The sequence below is a fragment of the Lontra canadensis genome, unplaced genomic scaffold (genome assembly GCF_010015895.1).
Source record: "Lontra canadensis isolate GAN:19392208 unplaced genomic scaffold, GSC_riverotter_1.0 scaffold43, whole genome shotgun sequence".
Taxonomy (NCBI): Eukaryota; Metazoa; Chordata; class Mammalia; order Carnivora; family Mustelidae; genus Lontra; species Lontra canadensis.
Window position 1 is genome coordinate 697,828 of NW_022631037.1, and position 26,194 is coordinate 724,021.

Consider the following 26,194-nt stretch of genomic DNA (forward strand, 5'->3'; position numbering starts at 1 on the left):
AAATTTTAAAAATAACAAAATACACAAATGACACAGATATTTAACTTAGATGACAAAATCTGTAGTGAACCCATTTACTGAGGTTAACAGTATACTGAAGAGTTTGGGTTCAGTTTTGGATTTTGTTTGTTTGTTTAAGGGAGCATGGGGCAGGGAGGGGTAGAGAGAGAGGGAGAGAGAGAATCCTGAGGTTACCACCTGGGCTAAAATCAAGTCAGATAGGGGCACCTGGGTGTCTCAGTTGTTAAGCGTCTACCTTCAGCTCAGGTCATGATCCCAGGGTCTTGGGATGGAGTTCCACAGGGGGCTCCCTGCTCAGCAGGAAGCCTGCTTCTCCCTCTCCCACTGCCCCCGCTTGTGTTCCCTCTCTTGCTGGGTCTCCCTCTGTCAAATAAATAAATAAGATCTTTTAAAAAGAAAATCTAGTTGGATACTTAACCAACTAAGGTACCCAGGCATCCCTCAGTTTTGGATTTTTTATGTATGATATATCTATAAGATACACAGACCGACTTGGGAAAGGTTTCAAGTGTGGAAAAAAAAACCTTGATAATTGTCTATGATAGTTTAAGACAAGAGACTATATCAAAAGAGAGAAAGAATGTGTATTCCAGAGAAAAAGAACTAAGAGATCTCGTTGTAATCTACCCTGTAACATCTCTTATAATGATGTCATATGTCACTTATATCACATGTGGATGCCTTAACTCCCCAATGGCCCATAAACATCTTGAAGACTGGATAACAAATATGTATTACAGATACCAAGCCTAGAGCAGACATAAGGTGAGCATTTAGTAATTAGATTAATAAATGAATAGGCCTTCCTACCTCTCTTTGGGGGAAAAAAACCACACAGTTGGTTGCATTGCAAAATATCTACTTCCTTCACACTCAAATTTTCAAAAACATTCACTTTGTTCCTTTTTTTTTTTTTAAGATTTATTTATTTATTTGGGAGAGACAGAGAGACGACAAGCAGGGGGATGGGGCAGAGGGAGAGAGAGAAGCAGACTCCTCGCTGAACGGGGAGCCTGATGTGGAGCTCTATCCCAGGACTCTGGGCCTGAGCCGAAGGCAGATGCTTAACTGACTGAGCCACCCAGGCACCCCTGTTTTCCACAGCAGCTGTACCATTTTATATTCCCACCAGCAATTCACAAAGGTTTCAGTTTCTGCATGTATTCACTAACTCTTGTTATTTTACTTTTTTTTTTTTCATTTTTTGGGATAATAGCCACCCAAATAGCTGTGAAGGGTATTAAAATATTTTTGTGTTCCACCAAAATTCACATTAGAATGATGAGCTAGCCCAATAAGAGGAGAAAGTACAGGTGCGCCTGGGTGGCTCAGTCGGTTAAGTGCCTGCCTTTGGCTCAGGTCACAATCTTGACGTCCTGGGATTGAGCCCTGCATCTGGCTCCCAGCTCGGTGGGAGTCTGTTTCTTCCTCTCCCTTTGCCCACCCCTGACTCATGCATGCTCTTTCTCACTTTCAAATAAATAAATAAAATCTCAAAAAGATAAGAAGAGAAAGTATATTAAATACGTAGTTGAAGAGGCTAAAGTTATGCTGGAGAAAATGTTTAGATAATACACATCAAGAGCCTTAAAAAATATGCAAATTTCAACTTAATTCATAGATGGTTCCTCACACGTTCAAATAGACATATGTATAAGGATGTTCATAAAACTTGTTTATGTGCTTATCAGTTTTAAAATATGAAGAGCAGCCCTTCCCCTGCACTGAGACAGCAGCTAGAATGGTTCTGTGCCTTTTGTTTTTGGTGAGAGGACACAGAAAAGGGAAACAAGGAGCCTTTTCTTTTACTTTTGCATTTTAAAAGTCTAGGCCCTGCAGGGAAACAGAGAGAACTTACATGCATAGACAACACAGATTTGATGAATAGAGTTTCATCCTCCCTTCCAGTTTCCCAGGAAAAGAGAAAGAAGAGGGAAAACCTGAAGTAAAAAAGTATAGGAATCTGATAATGGACCAAGTGTCCTACACCCTGCCCCCTGACCACAGATACCACTCACCTCCACACCTCCATATGGATCCCAGAAGAGGTATAAAAAAGATTTATGGTGATCTGAGTGCAGATAATTATACTTTCGTAAGCAGAGTCCAGAAAGGCAGTAAGAATGCATAGTGGGAATGGTTGGCAGATAGGCCCAGGCAGGTGAGCCTAAGACAATGTCACAGGGACCCCCAGCATGATACGGGAGTAGTAGAATGACTCACTTTAATTACCCAGGAGTAACCAGCATCTATGAAGGGCTTTGAGCAGCCCGAGAATTGTTCAGAATGATTTCTGTGCCCAAGAGCTTTACATGGTCACTGGCAACCTGTCACAGGGGCTGACAATTCCAAAGTAGCGAAGAGTGCCCATGAGGAAGGAGAAAGAACTTTGTCTTTTAAGAACCTCTGAGATCCAGGGGTGCCTGGGTGGCTCAGTTGGTTAAGTGGCTGACTCTTAATTTCGGCTCCGGTCATCAGGGTTGTGTGAGATCAAGCCCCAAGTAGGGCTCTGCGCTGCTTAACATTCTCTCTCCCCTTCTCCCTCTGCCCTTCACCCTTGCCCAGATCCAGGCTCACGTGTGTGCGTGCGCACGCCCGCACACTCTCTCTCTTTCTCTGAAAAAGTTAAAAAAAAAAAAAAGGGAACCTCTGAGATCCAAAAGGAGAAAAGTACAGTAGCTGAAGTATCTGCCTTCAGCTCAGCAGTGATGAGCATGGACTATGGCAAAGATTAAACAGGACACTGATCATCTTCAAGATGCTGATCATTAGGCAGATAAAACAGCTCCAACCCTTTTTAGTTCTTAGATCACATGACTCAAGATTTAAGTTCAAGATTTAAGTTAAGACTTAAGACAGAGAGTCTGATTGGGTAGCTTGTTTTACGTGTCTAACTTTCACCAAGGGAGTAGAAGGTGATATAACTGACTCTTCGCCAAGGCTAAGAGTGCTTGGGGTGGTTACCTAAAAAAGATAAATCAGGTGATATTACCAAAAGATGAGGTAAGGGATGTCTGGCAAGCAAAAACTACGGATATGTACCATAGCTGAATTTACAGAGCATATTTCCTGGGTCAAAGATACAATACTTTTTTAAATCAACTTTTTAAAAGGTTTTATATATATTTTTATTACATATTATTATATACATTATATATATATATTTGTTAAAAGCTGCGCATTTTTTTAAAAAGATTTTTATTTATTTATCCGACAGACAGAGATCACAAGTAGGCAGAGAGGTAGGCAGAGAGAAAGGGAGAAGCAGGCTCTCTGCTGAGCAGAGAGCCCGATACGGGGCTCGATCCTAGGACCCTGGGATCACTACCTGAGCCGAAGGCAGAGGCTTAACCCACTGAACCACCCAGGCGCTCCAAAGCTGCACATTTTAAGGGAACAAATGGATGACTTTTGATAAATGTCCAAATGTATGTAACCACCATACCAATCAAGGTGCACATTTCCATCTCCCCAGAAGTTACCTGTGGCCCTCTGCAGTCAGTCTCCCCAGCTTCCCTACTGAAGGCAACTACTGATGTGATTTCTAGGATTATTGATTAGTTTTATCTGTTTGGGAATTTCATATAAATGGAATAGTAATCTGTTATTTTTTAAATATTTCATTTTATTTCCTATTAACTTCTTAGCTGTACATCTCTCTTATTTTTTCAGTGTTTTTTTTATAAGGCTAATAACATATATTCTCAACTTATTAGAGTCTATTTAAAGGCAATACTGTATCTTTTCCCACTTCCCACTTTCTACTTAACCCTTACCGCTACTTAAGTGATACTTCCTGCTTCACAATGAAATAACTTGAAAACAAAATTTGCAAATAAATTTACCTGCCCTCTTGTATTTTGTATGATTGTTCTCATATATTTTCTTTCTACATTTCTTATAAACCCATTTTTATGTTTTTTTTTTGTTTTAAACATTGTCTTTTAAGTAAATTACAAGAAGAAAGAAGAGTCTTTTCCATTTTCCTGATTATTTACAACTCCTCATGCTCTTTCCTTTCTTCCTGTAGATCCAGCTGTTTGGAAAGATATAATCATTTTCGAAGACCAAACTCCTTCTAAGTACTTTATACTCTACTAATTTACATTCCTGGGCACCTGGATGGTTTACTCGTTAAGTATCTGCCTTCAGCTCAGGTCATGATCTCAGAATCCTCGGATCGAGCCCCACATCGGGCTCCCTGCTCAGTGGAAAGCCTGCTTCTCCCTCTCCCACTCCTTCTGCTTGTGTTCCCTCTGTCACAGTGTCTCTCTTTCTGTCAAATAAATAAATAAAATCTTTAAAGTAATAATAATTTACATTCCTGCCAGTAGTGGTAATGATTTTCCTACATAACAATCATAGCAAGTCAGACAATATAACCGAGGGGTGCCTGGGTGGCTCAGTCAGTTAAGCATCTGACTCTTGATTTTGGCTCAAGTCAAATGATCTCAGAGTTGTGAGATTGAGCTCTGGGTCAGGCTCCAAGCAGGGTATGGGGCCTGCTTAGGATTCTCCCTCTCCCTCTGCCCGTAGACCCTGCTTTAAAAAAAAAAAAGGTATATACATATATATATATAGGTATATATATATATATATATGTATAATGGAAGGAAAGATTGTAAGAACAATAAAAACATAAACAACTGAAGAATAGAGTCAATAAGAAAGATTATGTCAGAAAAGACACAAAACAACCAAGGGATGTAAAAAATATTACTTTTACATTTTAAAGATTTTTTTTTAAGGTAAGGAGGGGATGCGGTTTGTTCCCAGAAAGACAATATTGTAAAGATGTGATCTCTACTTTAATTCTCAACAATTCCATGTCATTTAAAAAAAATTATTTTGAGAGAGAGAGAGAGCACATGTTCCCGTACAAGCAGGATGAGGGAGTAGGGGGTGGGGGGGGGGGGGGAGGAGCAGAGGGAGAAGCAGACTCCCCACTGAGCTTGAGCTCAATCCCAGGACCCTGAGACTATGACCCAAGCTGAAGTCAGATGCTTAACCAACTGAGCCATCCACATGCCCCAACAATCCCGTGTCAGTTTTATGGTCAATGCAGCATATAGTTGGACTTTACCTTAAAAAGAAAAAAATACACACACACACACATTTGGATATTAATAACTGGTATATATGATTGTGACCAGCCATCATGCTTTACATTTTCTACCATTGTATATTCTTTTTTTTTTTTTTTACAATATTTTTCTTATTTATTTATTTATTAGAGAGAGAGAGAGCATGAGAGGAGAGAGGTCAGCAGGAGAAGCTGACTCCCTGCCAGGCAGGAAGCCCAATGTGGGATTCGATCCCGGAACTCCAGGATCATGACCTGAGCTGAAGGCAGTCGCCCAACCAACTGAGTCACCCAGGTGCCCGGTCTACCATTGTATATTCTTGTTTCCTTTTCTTTTTCCTGTCCCTGACTTTGGCTAAATACATTTTAAAAGAATCTGTTGTTTTGGCGGCACCTGGGTGGCTCAGTGGGTTAAAGCCTCTGCCTTCAGCTCAGGTCATGATCCCAGAGTCCTGGAATAGAGCCCCGCATCGGGCTCTCTGTTCCCTGGAGAGCCTGCTTCCTCCTCTCTCTCTGCCTGCCTCTCTGCCTACTTGTGATCTCTGTCTGTCAAATAAATAAAAAAAAAAATCTTAAAAAAAAATCTGTTGTTTTCGAAGTACTGCACCCTATTTCTATTCTTAGAGTGGTGAATTTTACCTTTTATAAAATAATAGTTATTGTTATTTTCTAACTATAAAAAGTAATACACATGTATGAAAGGAAGTTTAGAATACATAGAAAAGTAGGAAAAAATTTGCTGTAATCTCACCATGCAGAGATAACCGCTGTTAATATCTTTAAACCTTTTGCATTTTAAACATTTTTAATGAAGTAATGCACATCTCCTGTAACAATTTCAATTAATACATGGGCACTATAGTGGACATCTTTTATTTTTGCGTGTCCAGTATCTATTTCTTCTTTTTCTGGTAATAGTACCCTGATTTTCCTTTGGAGAATTCTCTCTCACTCACTTTAAGTTCATGTGTTTCAGATGGAACTGACCCAACCACCCCTCAGCTCCAAGGACTAGCACGAGACTTGGGTTTGGTCAGTGATGATGATGCAGGTAAGGCTCATGGAAAACAACTTTGGAACTTTGGTTAAAACTATCGGGAAAGAGGAATTCTTTTTCTCTGCTGTGACTCAAATCTAACAAAAAGAATACGGTGGAAATGATGCTATGTGACTTCCAAGGACGTAGTTTCCACTTGGCATTCTCCTTGAATTATTCATTCTGGGGTAAGCCAGTCACCATGTTGTGAAGATAGTCATACAGCCTTGTGAGAAGGAGTGAGTGAGCCACCTTGAAAGGGGATCCTTCTAGTCTCAGTTGAGCTTACAGAAGACTGCATCTCCACCTGACACCTTGACTGAATCTTCATGAAAAATCCCAAGCCAGCAAGTGCTCAGGTAAGGTGATCTTGACCCACAGAAACCTTGAGAATTAACAAATGTTTGTTGTGGTTTTAATCCATGAAGTTTTAGGGTAATTTGTTATGTGGCAATAGATAACTAATACAAGATTGGTTTAGGAATCCAGACTTAACCGAATGAGAACATGCCATTCCCAGGTAAACTCTGTTAGTTTAGGAATAGGCATGTTACTAAATTGTCCCAAATCAACCATAGGGACACGCTTCCTTTTCTTTTCTTTCCTATTTTTTTTTAAATCTGGAAATCTTCCACTTACCCATAAGCATGAGAACCTAATTCAGATTGTAACTGGCAACCATCTTGTTATCATAAAGAAAGCCAATTTTAGGATGACTATAATATTGCAGGGAGCAAATTACTTACACCAAATAAAGTGGGTCTTTGATAAAATTATTGAGCTATTTAGAAACAGCCAGAAACCCCACCTTAACTTTAGTCTTCCAGTTATATGAGCCCATCATTTTAGTCACAAAAGCTTTCTTTTGTTAGCATATATTTTGATATAAAACATTTCTCTTTATTTTCAAATTTTTAAATTGTATTATTTTAGGTATACCTTTGGCTCAGTTTTTTTCTTTTCTCGCCATGATGGCCTATGAATGAGAAAATGTACTATATTTACTTTTATGTGCTTAATCATACAGTTATTCTTATTCTTGCTGTTTGGGCTCATTCAGTCTATGTATTTTACTTTCTTGCTTCAGTAATTCTGAAGTCCTATATCAATGGTTGCAAATCGATAACTTATATTCAGGGGTGCCTGGGTGGCTCAGTGGGTTAAAGCCTCTGCCTTAGGCTCAGGTCGTGATCTCAGAGCCCTGGGATCGAGTCCCGAATCAGGCTCTCTGCTCATCGGGGAGATTGCTCCTCCTCTCTCTCTGCCTGCCTCTCTGCCTACTTGTGATCTCTCTCTCTGTCAAATAAGTAAATAAAATCTTTTTTTAAAACTTTTTTTGTTTTTTAAGATTTTTTTATTTATTCATTTGACAGAGATCACAAGCAGGCAGAGAGGCAGGCAGAGGGAGAGGGGGAAGCAGGCTCCCCACCGAGCAGAGAGCCCGATGTGGGGCTCGATCCCAGGACCCTGAGATCATGACCTGAGCTGAAAGCAGACGCTTTAACCCACTAAGCCACCCAGGCGCCCCAGTAAATGAAATCTTTAAAAAAGAAAAAAGATAACTTATATTCAGCCCCCAGATACAGTTGTGGTTTTTGTTTTGTTTTTGTTTCTGTTTTGACCTCATGGAGTATTTAAAATTTTTTGAGCTAATGTTGAAAATTGTGGTTATTTCACACAGAAATTCAGATATCTATCTAGCCACACTGGAAAAACCAGAAGATATATATAATAAGAGGCTCCTACTCTCACATGGCAACAATCATCTAGAACTAAATAGTGGCTGGCCCCCCTAGAGGAGGTATGTGCTCTCTAGTTCACTATAGTCCCCACCATAAGTGTGTGTGTGTGTGTGTGTGTGTGTGTGTGTGTGTTTCAAAGTGGAAAGTAAATTTCAATTTATATTTATAATCTTTGTTTGCACTATTGTTTTCTCATGGTAGAACATGCCTCTGTTCCCATGGTGTGATCATTTTTATTAAAGACCTAAGATGGCCATTGCCATGGATTGAATTGTGTTCCCTGCCCCCCACACATATGTTGAAATTCTAACCCCCAAAGTAATGGTATTTGGAGATGGGGCCTTTGGGCAATAATTAGGTTTAGAGGAAGTCATGGGCGGGGGGGTGGGGGGACTCTCATGATAGGATTAGTGCCTTTCTTTATAAGAAAAGTTACCAGAGAGTTTGTTTTCTCTCTGCTTTATATGAGGACACATCAAGAAGGCGGCTATCTGTACACCAGGAAGAGAGCTATCACAAGAACCAGATTATGCCAGGACCCTGTATCAGACTTCTAGCCTCTGCAACTATGAGAAAATAAATTTGTTATCTGAGCCAACTAGTCTATGGTATTGTTATGGTGGCCTAAGCTGAATAATATAGCCATGTTTCAAGAAAAAAAAGTAAGACAGCCCACTTCTATGTTACCTCTCTGAGGTAACATTTCTGAGCTAAGATTTTATTCTTTTTTTATGGCCAAGTAATATTCCATTATAGATACTGCCTCCTCTTTATCCATACATAAATGGACACTTGGGCTGCCTTCATAATTTGGCTATTGTAAATAACGTTGCAATAAATGTAGGGGTGCATATACCTTTTCAAATTAGTGTTTTTGTATTCTTTGGGTAAATACCCAGTAGAAGAATTACTGGGTCATATGGTATTTCTATTTTTATTTTTATTATTATTTTTTAAAGATTTTATTTATTTATTTGACAGAGAAAGAGAGAGAGAGATCACAAGTAGGAAGAGGCAGGCAGAGGGGAAGGGGGAAGCAGACTCCCTGCTAAGCAGAGAGCCCAACATGGGGCTCAATACCAGGATCCTGGGATCATGACCTGAGCCGAAGGCAGAGGCTTAACCCACTGAGCCACCCAGGTGCCCCCATATGGTATTTCTAATTTTAATTTTTTGAGGAACCTCTATACTGTTTTCCACAGTGGCTGCACCACTTTGCATTCCTACCAACTGTGCATGACGGTTCCTTTTTCTCCGTATCTTCACCAACATTTGTTGTTTTTGTGTTTTTGATTTTAGCCATTCTGACAGGTGTGAGATGATATCTCATCATAGTTTTGATTTGCATTTCCCTGATGATAAGTTATGTTGGGCATCTTTTCATGTGTTTGTTGCCATCTGGATGTCTTTGGAGAAATGTCTGTTCATGTTTTCTGCCCATTTTTTAATTGGAGTATTTGGGGTTTTTTGGTATTGAATCGTATAAGTTCTTTGTATATTTTGGATACTAACCCTTTATCAGATATGTCATTTGCAAATATCTTCTCCCATTCAGTAGGTTGTCTTTTAGTTTTGTTTATTTTATTTTATTTTTTTTACTGTGCACGTTTTATTTTGATAAAGTCCCAGTAGTTTGTTTTTGCTTTCATTTCCCTTGCCTCAGGAGACGTATCTAGAAAAAAGTTGCTATAGCTGATGTCAAAGAAGTTATTGCCTGTACTTTCTTCTAGGATTTTTATAGTTTCAGGTCTCACATTTAGGTCTTTAATCTATATGAGTTTATTTTTATGTGTGGTGTAAGACAGTGGTCCAGTTTCATTCTTCTGCATGTTGCTGTCCAATTTTCCCAACACCATTTGTTGAAGAGACTGTCTTTTGCCTATCGCATATAATAGAGGATACTTTTAGCAAGATTTTAATTCTCCCCTGTCTTATACCCCACTTCCAGTTTATTGTGATTCAGTTCAAGATTGCTGTTAATTTTTCTTATTTTATCTCTTCTATTTTAAGAATCTTTTCTGAGAAATTGCATTAAACTTCAAAATCACTCTGTCAACAGCTATTTATACTCAGCTGGAAGCTTGCCAATTTCTTTGCTTATCACTGTTTCTTATATATCATGCTTTTTTTTTTAAGATTTTATTTATTGATTTGACAGAGATCACAAGTAGACAGAGAGGCAGGCAGAGAGAGAGAGAGAGAGAGAGAGAGAGAGAAGCAGGCTCCCTGCTGAGCAGAGAGCCCGATGCGGGACTCGATCCCAGGACCCTGAGATCATGACCTGAGCTGAAGGCAGCGGCTTAACCCACTGAGCCACCCAGGCGCCCCTATCATGCTTTTTTTTTGAGGTTTTGTTGTGATTCTTTTTTCTTAAGGAAAAAAAAATTCTGTGTTGATAGATGGTTTCCACTGCCTCAGAACTTGTGCCAGTCCCTGAGCTGTTTGGTTTCCCCTGAGCTAGGCCTCCCACTCCAAGGCTGCAGCATTCTCTGGCAGGCTTTACCCCCAGTGTGATTCATGGGCCGGGAACAGATCTGCAAGAGAAATCCCTCCCAGACAAGAAAGCAAAGGAGGCGGAGGCTTAAGGTATTTCATTGATGTCATTTGACTATTGCGCTGAGCATTTTTTTTAAACTAATTTTCTCTTTCTCTGTTGTGGTTACCTAAATTAGTTGGATCTCAGCCAGCTAATCTCTGACTGCCAAAGTAATTTGCCACTTCAGGGAGAGGTAGGTATAGCCGTCCAGAATGATGATTTTTCCCCCCTTAAAACGGCTAACACTGCTCCATTGTCATTTTGTATCTACTGCTGCACACGAGAATGCATGGAAAGTTACAAGTTTCTTATTATCTTTGGAATATAGACAAGCCACCAAGATTCACTTGGAATCGTCTTTGATTCCCTTCTTTCTCACATTCCACATCCTACCCACCAGGAAATCCAGTTGGTTCTACCTTCAAAATATATGTAGAATCTGATGACTTCTCACCGTATCTATTTCTACCAGCCTGGTCTATGCCACCGTCATCTCTCCTCTGGACGCTGAGACAGTTTCCTAAAACAATCTTACTGCATTCACTCCAGTCATTTCTCTGCTCAAAACCCTGCAATGCCTCCCCATTCCATTCAAAGTAAAAACAAAAGTCTTTACAATAGACAACAAGACGCCATAGGATTTGAAGTGCCCCCCCCACCACTCTACCTCATCTCTCTGACCTGATCTCCTACTGTTTTCTTCTTCATTCTGTTCCAACCACAGTGGTCATTTTGCTCCTCCATTTTCTCAGCCTGGAATGCTCTTCACACAGATAACTTTACTATTAGCTTTCTCACCTTCTTCAAGTCTTTGCTCAAATGATACCTTTCAAATGAGGCCCTGATTTCACTGATCACCATAAATAATGTTGTAACTAGCCCTCCAACCCAGTTACTCCTGATCCTCTCCTTTCTCTGCTTTATTTTTTCCCATAACATTTACAGTCTTCTAACATGTTAGATACATTAGTAATTATTTTGTGAGTTGTTCATTGTCTCCTCTCCTGCTGGAATGAAGTTCCATAAGGGTAGGAATTTTTGTCTGTTTTGTTCATTGTCCTATTTCCAGTGACTAGAACAATACTCAGTACATAGCAGTTTCTCAATAAATACATTGAATTGGATGAATAGGATATATCTAGATGGGGTTTATTTTATAGTAGCCTAAAATAAAGACAACACCAGCTTATATATTTGTTTCCCAAATAGAGGTAATCTTTGGGGAATTCTCAATGCACAAGCCTTCTTTTTCATCTCCAAATGAGATAGTTCCAATCTTTAAAAAATCGTCTATATAGTTGCTTCTGTGCTCCAGACCTTTTATCTGATTCAGCTCCATGGAAATTACTTCAAGACTAAGGTGGGAAAGGGGTTCCTCTTTAGTTTCTAGAAGCAAAACAAAAATTTTCTTTTTACAATTCCTGAATCATTTCATCAGGAAATTGGGAGAGATAGGAAATAGAATGTGTGTGATTTGTTCACCACCTTGGCCAATTCAACATGCATTTTTAAATTAATTTTTTTACTGAACAATATTTTAAATATTCCTGATTTCTAGTTTGAAAGGTACTTTGGACAACTGTGGTTTTTTAAAAATTTTATTTATTTATTTTAAGTACTCTCTGCACCCAGTGTGGAGTTTGAACCCACAACCCTGAGATCAAGAGTCATATGCTCTTCCAACTGAGCCAGCCAGGCGTCCCTGGACAACTATGTTCTGTTTTTTGTTTGTTTGTTTGTTTGTTTTTGCTAAAGAGTTCCTTCTTGCCAAAACTCCATTATAGAAACAATGCCGGTATTTAAAAAATAAAATAAAAAGGGGTACAAACCAGCACAAATAAAGAAAACAAAAATAAAGACAACAGCAATAATATTTTGGCAACTGGAATATAGATGGATAGGTATTAACCAACTTGGTAGATCTTAAGCCAGCAATGGAAAAAACATAGAGTCAATCTGATTTATATTATAGAACTCATAAAAGGCTCAGTAGTTGGTGGTGCCAGATACTTGAACTGGGGGGAAATGAGAGGCTAAAACCAGAAAAATTGAAAACCTGAGTAGGAAATGTTAGGCTCAGGATGTCCGGGTGGCTCAGTCAGTTAAGTGTCTGCCTTCAGCTCAGGTCATGATCCCAGAGTGCTGGGACTGAATGCTCTTTTGGGAATCCTCGCTCAGCGGGGAGTCTGGTTCTTCCTCTGCCTGCTCTGCCTGCCCCTCCCCCTGCTTGTGGACGCCCGCAGTCTCTCTCTTCAACTCTGTCAAATAAATAAGTAATACCTTGGGGCACCTGGGTGGCTCAGTGGGTTACAGCCTCTGCCTTCAGCTCAGGTCATGATCCCAAGGTCCTGGGATAGAGCCCAGAGTCAGGCTCTCTGCTCAGCAGGAAGCCTGCCTCCCCCTCTCTCTCTGCTTGCCTCTTGGCCTACATATGATCTCTGTCTGTCAAATAAATAAATTATTTTTTAAAATAAATAAATAAATAAAATCTTAAAAAAAAAAGGAAACCTTAGGCTCTCAGGGGTCCACCCACACAAATGCTGACAAACAACTTTTGCTTCTTCCATCCTGGCAGAAGAATGGAAACTTTTTTTTTTTTAAGATTTTATTTATTTTTCAGACAGAGATCACAAGTAGGCAGAGAGGCAGGCAGAGAGAGGAAGGGAAGTAGGCTCCCTGCTGAGCAAAGACATCACCCCCCACTCCTCCCTACCCCCACCCCCATATAGGACTCAATCCCAGGAACCTGGGACCACAACCCCAGCTGAAGCCAGAGGCTTTAACCCACTGAGCCACCCAGATGCCCCGGAAGCTTATTCTTTAGAGAGGGTAAAATGCAGGGTCTGGACTGGGTGATACCAGGTTCAGTTGAAGGTACGGGTTTCACATTAAAAACAAGGACCCGGGGCTGCCTGGGTGGCTCAGTCATTAAGCATCTGCCTTCAGCTCAGGTCATGATCCCAGGGTCCTGAGATTGAGCCCCGTATCCAGCTCCCTGCTCAGCGGGAAGGCTGCTTCTCCCTCTCTGACTCCCCCTGCTTGTGTTCCCTCTCTCGCTGTGTTTCTCTATCAAATAAATAAATAAAATCTTAAAAAAAAAACAACCTTAAAATCTTAAAAAAAAATAAAAAATAAAAACAAGGACCCTAAGCAAAAATTTTTTATAATAAATGTTAAGATGCTTCCCCTACTCCCTGTCCTTCCTGCCTCAGGTCCCAGAATGCTGACATCTAGGTCCATACCACCTGTAATTCAAGAGAAGAGGCTTCTCTATCCCCAGCTCAGCCCAAACCAGCTGAAGAAAGTTGCCATCATGGGCGCCTGGGTGGCTCAGTGGGTTAAGCCTCTGCCTTTGGCTCAGGGCGTGATCTCAGGGTCCTGGGATCGAAGCCCACATCGGGCTCTCTGCTCAGCAAGGAGCCTGCTTCCCCCTCTCTCTCTGCCTGCCTCTCTGCCCACTTGTGATCTCTCTTTCTGTCAAATAAATAAATAAAATCTTTAAAAAAAAAAAAGAAAGAAAGAAAGTTGCCATCAGTGACTCCTTGATTGAAGGCCCCAGTGAACAAGCTCCACCCACATGCAGAGCCTAGAGGAAGCTCACTATGAAATATGAGCACTTAGCCACACACCATCAGGCATTAGATGAAGGCATGTAACATAATTCATAGTAACTAGGAGCTCGGGGGCTGTGGAGTCGGTTAAGCGTCCCACTCTTGGTTTTGGCCCAGGCTGAGATGCAGCCTCATGCTGGGCTCTGCGTTCAGTGTGGCCTCTGCTTGAGTTTCTCTCTCCATCTGCCTTCCCCCACCCCCACCCCTCCACCTGGCTACCATTCTCAACGCGCTCTCTCCCCCACCCACCCCCCGCCAAATTTCAATAGTAGTTTTGGAATTCAAAGTTGTGGCGATTTCCCAGAAAGCTGAAGATAAACTAAAAAAGAGGCTAGAAGAATAAAGCAATGTAGGATCAGACTGAGAGGAATAACATTTCAAATAGAAAGAGGATTTTTTGGTTTGTTTTTTGTTTTTAAAGGGGAGACTTGAGAAAAATAGACGGGAGAATAAAATAATCCGGAAATAATTTAGGATTTTTTTTTTTCCTGAACCATAGGACAAGAATTTCCAGACAGAAAAGGCCTAACAAGTGCCTAGCAAACATGGATGAAAATGGACCTACCACGAAGGTTTCTCATAGTGAAATTTCAAAACAGCAAGGATAAAGGATAAATCCTTCAGCAGGACTTTAAAACACAATCAAAATGAAATCAAACCTATCAGTATGAACACTATAATGAAAGTACTTATAGGGGCATCTGGGTGGCTCTGTTGGTTGAGCGTCCTACTCTGGATTTTGGCTCAGATCGTGATCTCAGGATCTGGCTCCGTGCTGGGCGTGGAGTCTCTCTGAGATTCCCTCTCTGCCCCACCCTCTGCCCCTTCCTCTGTCTGCAAGCACACTTAAAAAAAAGAAAAGAAAATATTTATTACTGTACAGTCTCAGGAATCTTCTTTAAGAGAAAATTATTTCCAACCTAAAATCCCTCCTCACCCAAATTATCAATTAAGTATGAAAGTAAAGTAAAAATATTTTCAGACATAGAACATTTAAAAAAAGAAAAATTGTTCTCCATATACCCTTTCTCAAAAACAACTAGGAAATACCCTCCACCAAAATTAAGGAGTAAACCAAGAAGGAGGAAAAATAGGATAGAAAATTGAGGGTCCAATCAAAACAGAGAAATAGCTGAAATAAATCCGTAGGATGACAGTAAATGCAGAGACCAGTGAAACAGTGGTCCAGGTCTAGAGAGAAACCAATGTAGACTGCAGCCAAACTGAGAGCTCTGAAAGAGAGGTCTAAAAGAAGATTAAATTGATTAAATATGATTGTTGGAATAACAATGTTTTTGAATGTATCCAGAACAGATGTATATACAACTAGAGAAAGTGTAGGGTTAGTTAATAAGTGAAAAACCAAGATAATCCCACCATAGACAAAATGTAAAAGAAAGGAAAAGTAACCATAGTATAATACTAACTTCTGTAAGAATAACATTTATTTATTCAGTTTTTAAATTTTTAAATTTTAATTCCAGTATAGTTAACATAAGTGTTAATATTAGTTTCAGATGCATAATACTGTGATTCAGTAATTCTACACATTAGTCAGTGTTCATCATGATGAGTGTACAAGAACAGCATTTACTCATTTAATAAAGCATTATGCTGTATAGTATGCTATTGAAATTCTATTTCAGTGTAGGAGAAGGATAAGGAAACGGGAAGGGCACATATGTGACATGGTAGCAAAAAGCAAAAGAATCAAATCCTCATCTTCCATGAAAGGAAAACAATAGATAATACCTGAATTTGAAAAAACAAGGAGTAGCAATGCATGTTATTTTAGAGACAGGGAGATGAGTTCCAAAATAATTATCTAAGAAGTCGAAAACTGGTTGTCTTTTGGAAAAATATTTCGTAAGAAGGGTAAACAAGTAACAAAGATATTAAGCTTTTCTTTTCTTTCTTTTTATATTTTTTAAAGATTTTATTTATTTATTTGACACAAAGAGAGACAGTGAGAGAGGGAATACAAGCAGGGGTAGTGGGAGAGGGAGAAGCAGGCTCCCCACTGAACAGGGAGCCTGATGTGAGGCTCGATCCCAGGACCCTGGGTTCATGACCTGAGCTGAAGACAGAAACTTAATGACGGAGTCACCCAGGTGCTCCATTATTAAGTTTTTCAAAAGAGACACTGTTGTTGAGAAACTGTTGATTAATGTATAGACTCGGTGAATAACTTTGAAGGAAAAATTATTTTCAATCTAAAATAATCTGAGAACAGAAAATGGAAAGGACTGCTGTTTTAAATAATAAAACTTGTAGAGTTACTTGACTCTTTCAACTATGTCAATGCATAATTTTGGAAAAAATAATTATAAAATATTTTATGTACTTCTCTTTAGGATGCTATGTCAAAATTATAATGACTAACGATGACTGAATCAGCTGGTTCATTATTATTCCTAAATGGAAATTAAAAGATAATTTTTCTACTTGATAACATAACTAGCTAGTGATTAAGTTAGAATGTTGTGAAAATATTTACTAGGGTCTGCATTCAATAAATTCCTTTGAGGGTCACCTGGGTGGCTCAGTTGGAAGAACATGTGACACTTGACCTCAGGGTTGTGAATTTGAGCCCCACATTGAGTACAGAGATTAAAAAATAAAAAATTATTTAATTAATGGAGATAAAAAATATTTTAAAAATTCCTTTGGCCCACATTAAAAAAAAACCAATGTGACATTCATGAAGTGGTGACTTAAAGACCTTTAAAACAGGTATCCTGGGGCACCTGGGTGGCTCAGTGAGTTAAGCCTCTGCCTTCGGCTCAGGTCATGATCTCAGGATCCTGGGATCGAGCCCCACATCGGGCTCTCTTCTCCGCAGGGGGCCTGCTTCTCCCTTCTCTCTGCCTGCCTCTCTGTCTACTTGTGATCTCTCTCTCTGTCAAATAAATAAATAAAAATAAAAAAAAAACAGGTATCCTGTAGTTCAGCATTAATAGGGTCTTTCTTTTTTAAAATGCCGACATTATGAGAAAAAACTTCTGTTAAACCTGAGAAAAGGGAATGAATTCTTTTGCCTGCCGGTCCTGTCCCTCCTGTGCTGAAGCCACGTAAGTTGCTGGAGCCCAGTGGAAGTCAAAAAGGGTTGAGAAGTTCTGCCCAACAAAAGGTGTCTCCCCCACAGGGCTGTCAAGATGTCCGAAAATTCCTCCTATTAATTACTATTTTGTATATGGACAGCAGGTTGAAATAAGTTTTAACTGGAACAAATTTACTAAGTCACGTATTAACAACTTAACAATTAACAATATAAACAATTCAGTTTATCAGATCTAGTCTCTCAGCAAAATCCTGGTGTTCAAGACCAGAAATAGTAAGCATTGAAGAGAACAAGAATTATCTGAATCCACACTGTCCTCTAGAAATGTAATACCAGCCATATACGTTAACTGAAATTGTCCAGTAACTAACAGATAGTAAGAAACATATGGAATTATTTGTAATTTTTTAACCCAACATATCTGAGATATTATCATTTCAACATAGAATTAATGAAGAAAATTACTAAGGAGATAGTTTACATTCTTTTGCCAAGACTTTCAATTCCAGCGTGTACTTATCACGCAAATTAGTTTGGGCTACACACATTTGAAGTGCTTAATAGGCATATGCGGTTAGAGTTCAATCATATTGGACAGAGTGGGTCTTAATCAGTGCTTCTCAAAGTGTGCTCCCTGGACGAGCAGTATCGATGAGGGACAGAAGCAGAAAACATTCACCTGGGGGTACCTGGGTGGCTCTGTCCGTTGAGCATCTGCCTTCGGCTCAGGTCATGATCCCAGGGTCCTGGGATCGAGCCCCAGTTCAGGAGGCTTAGGGCAGGGAGTTTGCTTCTCCCTCTCCCTCTTCCTTTGTGCATTCTCTGTCTCTCTCTCAAATAAATAAATAAAATCTTTTAAAAAAGAGAGAGAAGAAAACATTCACCTTTGGCTCAGAAGGCTGACCTATATAGCCCTCATAGTTTCGATAAGGATCAAATACGTGCTGGTTGCTACATTCTTAAGGGGTCTCATGACTGCCTGTAAATCTCACTGATAGTTAATACTGAACTGAATGATAAACACCAGAGAAATCTTGTGAAAGTAGTTTTATGAGTAGAAATGTGAAGAAACATTTATGATCTAATACTCCATGTGATGTGGTTTTAGAATAGAAGTGAGATTTGGTGTGGGGAGGTCCAGAGCCACCTACCAAGGAAAAATTCTTGAGATGTCTTTGGTGCAAAAGGGTGGTTTTATTAAAGCACAGGGACAGGACCTGCGGGCAGAAAGAGCTGTGGCACCAGGGTTGTGAGGGGTGGCTGATTATATACTTGGGAGTTGGGGGACATAAGGAAAAGGGAGGTTTCAAAAGAACTTTCATATGCTACGGATGACCGACCTACAAGATACTGAAGGCCTCCCAACTGTCCAGTTAAGGTTGTTTTCCCCTCTAGCAAGGTAGTAACATTAAGATAGTTGGGAGATTCCTGAAGAAAGCACACAAGTCCCACCCAGGAGTGGAGGGTGGGGGGAGGTTGCCGAGTGTCAGCCTGCAGTTTGTTTTCAGCTAGCCTTCTGCTCCCTTATCACTTGCACATCCCCTCCCCCTTGAGCACTAAAGCGTACAGCCACCAGCTTCATACGGCAAAGTGCCGCTCTTTCTGCCAAAGATTCTGTCCCCGTACTAGGATGTGGCACACTTAAACCCCACAGGGACAGAAGTTCCTGCACTTGGGAGCCTTTCAGACCTGCCCTATGTATCTCTTTGTCTGGCTGTCATCCGTATCCTTCGTCATATCCTTTATTACATAATAAAATGGTGAGCGTAAGTATTTCCTTGAGTTCTGTGAGCTAGTCTAGCAAATTATCAAACCTAAGGATGGGGTTATGGGAACCCCAATTTATAGCTTCAGTCATCAGAAGTATGAGTGATAAGCTGGGTCTTGGAATTGACATCTGAAGTCTTGAAGATGGTCTTGTAGGACTGAGCTCCTAATTTATGGGATCTGTTGCTAACTCCAAGTAGATAGTGTCAGAACTGAGTTGAATTGTAGGATACCCAGCTGATGTTGGAGTATTTGTCAGTGTGTGGAACTGCCCCCATCCCCACACATGTGGTCACCAGAAGTAGAAGAGAAACAGTGTATCTTCCCTTGACAAGGCCTACGTAATTCCCTCTCACACTGTACCAGCGGTAGTCTATATGACCAGCGGTATACTGCAGAGAAAATGGTATGCCCATTCTTTTTTCTTTTTTTCTTAAAGATTTTTTTTTTTTTTAATTTGAGAGCAAGAGAGAGTGATGGGGAGAGGGACAGAAGGAGATGATCTTCAAGCAGACTTCTCACTGGGTGTAGAGCCCTCCATGAGGCAGCCAAAACCAAGAGTCAGACGCTTAACCAACTGAGCTATCCAGTGGCCCTGGGATGTCCATTCTGAGGCTTGGATAGAACGGCTTTAGCCTAGCACTGTCTTGGATCACTCGCTGGGAGTGTGGTGAGGGGCCGCTGCTACATTGTGAAGATCCTCAGGCAGCCCTCCACAGAAGGTCCATGTAATGAGGATCTGGGGGCCCCCAGCCAGGACTCAAAAAGAAGCTGAGGCTTCCTGCTAAAAGCCTTATGAGGGAATCATCCTGGCGGTGGATTCCCCATGCCCAGTAAGTCTGAAATAACTGCAGCCCCGAATGACATCTGAATTGCAGTCTGATAACACTCCTTAAGTCAGAACCACCCCCCTAAGACCCTTCTGAATTTTCGACCCACTGAAACTGTACACAAGAAATGTTTGTTATTTGAAGCCACCAAATGTGGAGCTAATATTCTATGCAGCAGTAGGTGACTCATATCCCATGGCCAGGAGAATTTTGAAAGAGTTAACTCAAGGTTTATGCATATAGGAAAACTAGACCAAATGAATGTAAACTGTTGCCCTAAGAATGTGTGACTCATGCTAGGTTTTGCAAAGACAAAAATAAAAAAATGACAATTCTTTCTTAAAGCTTCTTCTTGTAACGCAGACACACACGTTACAAAATTATGTGACGTAAAAAGGACAACTCCCTGATTCTCTGAAACCGCCCTGATTCTATACATTCCTGAGTATTAATTCTTCAACTTTTCCTTCCTTTTCATGAAATACAAGATTTTTTCTAGTATATTCTCATTTCCCCCCATTCCCAAACTACCTAGAATCTGGTTTTTTTTTTTTGACACATTATCTTCTTTTATTCAAGTACCAATCTGATCACACATGGTCCAAGAACCCTCAAATAATAAGCCACATATAAACAGATGTTAAAGATTGGTCTTCAAACATTATAGCCAATGATGCCATGCTTGCCTATGATCTCGCCGACATAAAACCACATCCACACCTCAGTGGCCACCAAACCATTCAGCAGAGTTTCCTTAACTGTGAGCTGTTTGAAGCTACCAGTTTGAGCACTCTTGACTATTTTTTTCAAGCTCTGAATAGCTGTAGGGATCTCAGCAGGGGTTGGAGGAACCAGCTCAACTTTGGCATACTGCCAAAATGTGGCCAGTCGAGGCTTTGAGTAAGTCACAACAGCGTTCACCAGCGCCAGGGCCTTCTCTGCCAGGTTACGGACAAACTGGGCCATAGTTCCAACCTGGAAGGTCCGTCGCCCCCGAATCTGTTTCTTTTTAATGCTTTCAGAAGAATAGGAACAGTATAAAATGGAGGTACCATATTTCACCTGTTCTGTCCTTGGACATTTAAATTATTTCAAATTTTTAATATTATTAATAAACAAGAAACATCCCTTATATCTTTACATACCTGTACATTATCTTTAAAGTAAATTCTTAGAAATGAAATTTCTGGGGCGCCTGGGTGGCTTAGTGTGTTAAGCCTCTGCCTTCGGCTCAGGTCGTGATCTCGGGGTCCTGGGATCCAGCCCTGCATCGGGCTCTCTGCTCGGCGGGGAGCCTGCTTCCCCCTCTCTCTCTGCTTGCCTTTCTGCCTACTTGTGATCTCTGTCAAATAAATAAATAATAATAAAATCTAAAAAAAAAAAAAAGAAATGAAATTGCTGAGTGAAAGAGTGTGTACATTTAAACTTCTGATAAATAGTGCCAGCTTTTCTTTAAAAATAAAAACACTGTACACCTTTAGGAACTGTATCTTTGGAGATTATGGATGTTCCTTTCCCCATCTCTACTCAAATTCTGATTAATGAAGAATATGTATCCCCCCCCAAAATTGGTCAAATGGTGATTGAAATACAATTCCATTAATATGGTCAAGGTCCTACTACTCCAATGCTAAGCTATAATTTAGCTTTGGTCCGATGCCAAAATACAGATTCTTACTGCTGGCCTGAATTCAGATCTTGTGACCCACACGCTCAGGCATTCTTGCAGAGAAATCAATCAAAAACCAAAATTCTCTTCCTTTTATATGTTAAAGCCCCAAATTGTATTCTCCCCGATTAATTGGGCCTGATGAGTGTGGTTTCCAACAGCAGTAGCTAAATCTCAAATCCTCCCCCCACCCCCAATGGTGAAGTCCCATTTAGAAATACCTCTAAAGTGGAATCAGTCCTCCCTGTCGAGTAGCTCCCAGATGAAAGAGCTATTCTATTGATTCTTTTTTTCCCTTTTATTTATTTATTTATTTGACAGAGAGAGAGAGAGCGCTCGAGAGCACAAGCAGTAAGGGCAGCCGAGGGAGAGGGAGAAGCAGGCTCACCACAGAGCAGGGAGCCGGATGTGGGGCTCCATATGGGGCTCGATCTCAGGACCCTGGGATCATGACCTGAGCCAAAGGCAGATGCTTAACAGACTAAGCCACCCAGGCGCCCCTATTCTATTGAATCAAGATGAAAAAGGGCATGTGGAGAGGCAGTCCCGAAGAATTCTTTTTTTTCTTTTTTTTAAGATTTTATTTATTTATTTGACAGTGAGAGACACAGTGAGAGAGGGAACACAAGCAGGGGGAGTGGGAGAGGGAAAAGCAGGCTTCCCACCGAGCAGGGAGCCTGATGTGGGGCATGATCCCAGGACCCTGGGACCGTGACCTGAGCCGAAGGCAGACGCCTAAAGACTGAGCTACCCAGGCGCCCCAAAGGATTCTTTTTGTTGAGGAAGAGAACTCAGGTCTGTTTCTCAGACTTGATTTGAAAAATAATTGACTGGGTACTGGAGGGGCTCATTTCTGCTTCACCATTGTTCTGTTGTTCCACTGGATGGATGGAGAAGTAGAGACTTGATTCCTGGTGCCAATGGTTATAGTAAGCTATATTATTCAAGGCAAGTAGTTAGAAAGGTGGGCTTTTGGCTTACTGTTACATAGTTACTGATAGCAGGATATATTTCTTAAGTATAATTATATTGTTTCACTTCCCTGATTAAAGACCTCTGGTGGGGCACCTGGGTGACTTGGTGGGTTAGCCTCTGCTTTCAGCTCATGTCATGATCTCAGGGTCTTGGGATCAAGCCCCATATCAGGCTCTCTACTCAGTGGGGAGCCTGCTTCCCCCTCTCTCTCTGCCTGCCTCTCTGCCTACTTGTGATCTCTGTCTGTCAAATAAATAAGTAAAATCTTAAAAAAAAAAAAAAGACCTCTGATAATTCATCAATGCCCAAATCTTAAAGTCTACATTTTCCTAATTTTGGCTTTTAAAACCGTTCACAATCTAATCCAAACCTACATTTCCACTTCTTTCATTATTCCTACCCTACCTTCTACCCCACTTTCCTATTTTTTTGAAATCCAGTTTTCAACTATGCCAAAAAACTGGCCATTGTCTCGTTAGGCAACGCATGATGAATCATGTTTTTGACATACCTTATCAATATTGAGAACACCTATTTACCCTGAATTATTCAGAATGTATCCTGCCTGAACTATCAGCAGCTCGAAGTTAAATCTGATGTCTACTCACTGAACTATTATTACTAACTCTTATTAATTAGCCTGATTATCTTTTCCATTTCTTTGAACCAGATCTCTGTCCTTATATTTAAGATTTGGCTTTTTAAAATTATAAAATCAATGGAATATAGAAAAGAAGATAATATTACAAATTATTTTTTTTTTAAAGAAATAATGCTGGGTGGGGGAGTGCCTGGGTGGCTCAGTCAGGTAAGCATCTGACTCTTGGTTTTGGCTCAGGTCATGAGTTCAGGGTCATGGAATGGAGCCCCATATCTGACTCCTCAATCAGCAGGGTCTCTGCTTAAGATTCTCTTCCTCTCCCTTTGCCCCACCTTGCTCATGTTCTCTCTCTCTCTAAAATAAAGAAATAAGGGGCACCTGGGTGGTTCAGTGAGTTGAAGCCTCTGCCTTTAGCTCAGGTCATGATCCTAGGGTCCTGGGATCCAGCCCCGCATTGGGCTCTCTGTTCAGCGGGGAGCCTGCTTCTTGCTCTCTCTCTGCCTGCCTCTCTGCCTACTTGTGATCTCTGTCTGTCCAATAAATAAATAAAATCTTAAAAAAAAAAAACAAACAACACTTTGGGCACCTGGGTGGCTCAGTGGGTTAAGCCTCTGCCTTCGGCTCAGGTCATGATCTCAGGGTCCTGGGATCGAGCCCCGCATCGGGCTCTCTGCTTGGCAGGGAGTCTGCTTTCTCCTGTCTCTTTCTGCCTGATCTCTGCCCACTTGTGATCTCTCTCTCTGTAAAAAAAAAAAAAAAAAAAAAAAACCAAATAACAACACTTTAAAATAAAGAAATAAATCTTGAAAAAAAGAAAGAAGGAAAGAAAGAATTCTGTTATTTTTTTTTTAAAGGACTTAGGGGCTCCTGGATGGCTCAGTTGGCTTAACATCTGCCTACCACTCAGGTCACGATCCCAGGGTCCTGGAATCAAGCCCCACATGGGGTGCCACATCTGGCTCCCTGCTCAGCAGGGAGCCTGCTTCTCCCTCTCCTCCCCGCTTGTGCTCTTTCTTGCTATTTCTGTTACTATCTGTCTCTCTCTCAAATAAATAAATAAAATCTTAAAAAAATAAATAAAGGACTTAAATGTATACAGTTTTACTCCTAGGTCCATACCTAACAGATATGTAGATATATGTGAACTAAAAATATATATAAGAGAAACAACCACAGATTATTCATGATAAATAAAAACTAGAGACAACCCACTGTAGACTGCACAAATAAATTTTGGTATATTCAATAAAATGCCATGAAAAAACAGAAATTAACAGACTATAGCAAGAGTGAGTGTGACTACATCTTACAGTGATGACGAAAGTAGCCAGACATACACACAAAAATATTCTGTAGGATTATACTTATAATTTCAAAACAGGCAAAATGAATCTGTAGTGATAGTAATCAGGAAGTGATTACCTCTGGAGAGGATGCCTGTGACTAGGAAGGTATATGAAGGCCATCATTTGGCCTGTTTGTGGGTGTTTTGCAATAATTTATTGAGCTGAACATTGATGCAGTGAAAAGATATTGATCTCATTATTTTTAACGGATTCATTAAAGTCTTCCATTAGGTGGAGATTTATTAATGTATTTAACTATTTCCCCTTTGTTGAATATTTACCTTGAATTTAGGGTTTTTTTTTTTTTAGGTTTTTTTATTCTTATTGTAATGCCGCAGTGAACAACCTTGTATATATATCTCTTTCCATTTGTATGAATATGCCTGTAAGATACATTTCTAGTAAAGGAACTGCTTTAAAAGAAATACATATTAAAAAAATAAAAGGAATACGTGTTGTAAAGGTTGATGAGCATTGTCATATAACCTTGCAAAAAAGCTGTACCACTTTGCATTTTCACTAACAGGCACAATTGCTTGATTTCCATAATCTGGAAAGTCACTGGGTAGTATTGGTCTTTTACAATGCTGCCTCTCACTTCTGCATTCTTTTTTTTTAATTTGTATTTTTAAATTATTGGTAACATTGAAAAACTGTTCATGTTATTATTTTTTATCAGATTCCTATTTATGTTTTTCTCCTTTTCTCCCTCTAGGGAGTGGTTTACCTTTTATATATTAAGAACATGAACCCTTTATCAAGTAATGCAAGTATTTCTCCTGGTTTGACCTTCATTTATGGTGATTTTTGGCCTTGGAAGAAGTTTAAATTTCTGTGTGTTCTGTTTTGTGTTTTTAATGGTTTCTAGTATCTTGTCAGACTTGAAGTCCAGTAGGCAAGCTTTTCAGAATTTTTCATATGCTGACCATTTTGTATCAGTTTTTCCTGGAACACAGTGTATCCTGTGGATGTTCTCGGGGTGGGGATCAAGGTAGTATCAGACAAGTCCTGCCCACACATCCTGGGCTGGCCTCCCAGACACTGGTCTGGAGCAAATGAGACAAGCAGTCTAGCTCCTCAAGGCCTTTATGAATGCCTCTTTGATACTGGCCTCTGAAGCCTTTGAAATTGGTCAAGGCAGAACATCCACTTTTTATCCAACAGCCCCATTATATACTATTCAAGAAGTCACACATTATTTCCTGCTCAGTTATATTTTCAAGCCTAGTTTATTGATGATACCACCCAAATAATATGATGCCAGCTATTTTTTAAAAATCATAACATTTGGAATGTAACCTAATGGTCCATTTTCCTTGCATTTTTAAAAAAAAGATTTTGTTTATTTATTTGACAGAGAGAGAGAGAGAGATCACAAGGAGGCAGAGAGGCCGGCAGAGAGAGAGAAGCAGGCTCCCTGCTGAGCAGAGATTCCCAATGTGGGGCTTGATCCCAGGACCCTGAGATCATGACCTGAGCCAAAGACAGAGGCTTTAACCCACTGAGCTACCCAGGCACCCCAGGATTCTTCCTTGACAACCATCACTCTATCCATCTTTCATTAGACCCACTGTTGTTCTTCCAGCTCCTCCCAGAACATTCCAATCCAATTGTGTACTTTTCCTGAGTTTTAGAAGGACACGTGAAAATGTTCCAGCATAATCCCCTTGTCCACAAAACTCCGTTTCCTAAGCAATAGTGTTTTTGATGATCTAGTAGCAATCTAAATCCACAGGCTTGGTACCAATCTGCAGAGTTTGCGTTGCTGGAGCCAAAAGGTAGAGACAACAAGAAAGGGCTTCCTCATTTTAGACTTGCCGTAAGTCTTATCAGTCCCCTGTAGATATTCAGAACACACCGCCTATGAAATTATAATTCAAGTGGGAGGAGATCCACCATAAGTTGTGACACTAAGC

General features: G+C 40.3%; 1 protein-coding gene across 1 annotated transcript; it reads right to left on the minus strand.

Annotated features, from left to right (window-relative positions):
* Positions 1-20,229: 20,229 nt before the first annotated feature.
* Positions 20,230-20,668, minus strand: LOC116875917 (ATP synthase subunit g, mitochondrial-like). The gene has a single exon (XM_032871762.1). The coding sequence runs from the start codon at positions 20,651-20,653 to the stop codon at positions 20,342-20,344; it is 312 nt and encodes a 103-aa protein (XP_032727653.1). The 5' UTR covers positions 20,654-20,668; the 3' UTR covers positions 20,230-20,341.
* Positions 20,669-26,194: the final 5,526 nt, after the last annotated feature.

What these genes read in the sequence shown, in the direction of transcription:
- LOC116875917 (XM_032871762.1), bottom strand. Translation starts at nt 20,653, where the DNA reads ATGGCCCAGTTTGTCCGTAACCTGGCAGAGAAGGCCCTGGCGCTGGTG.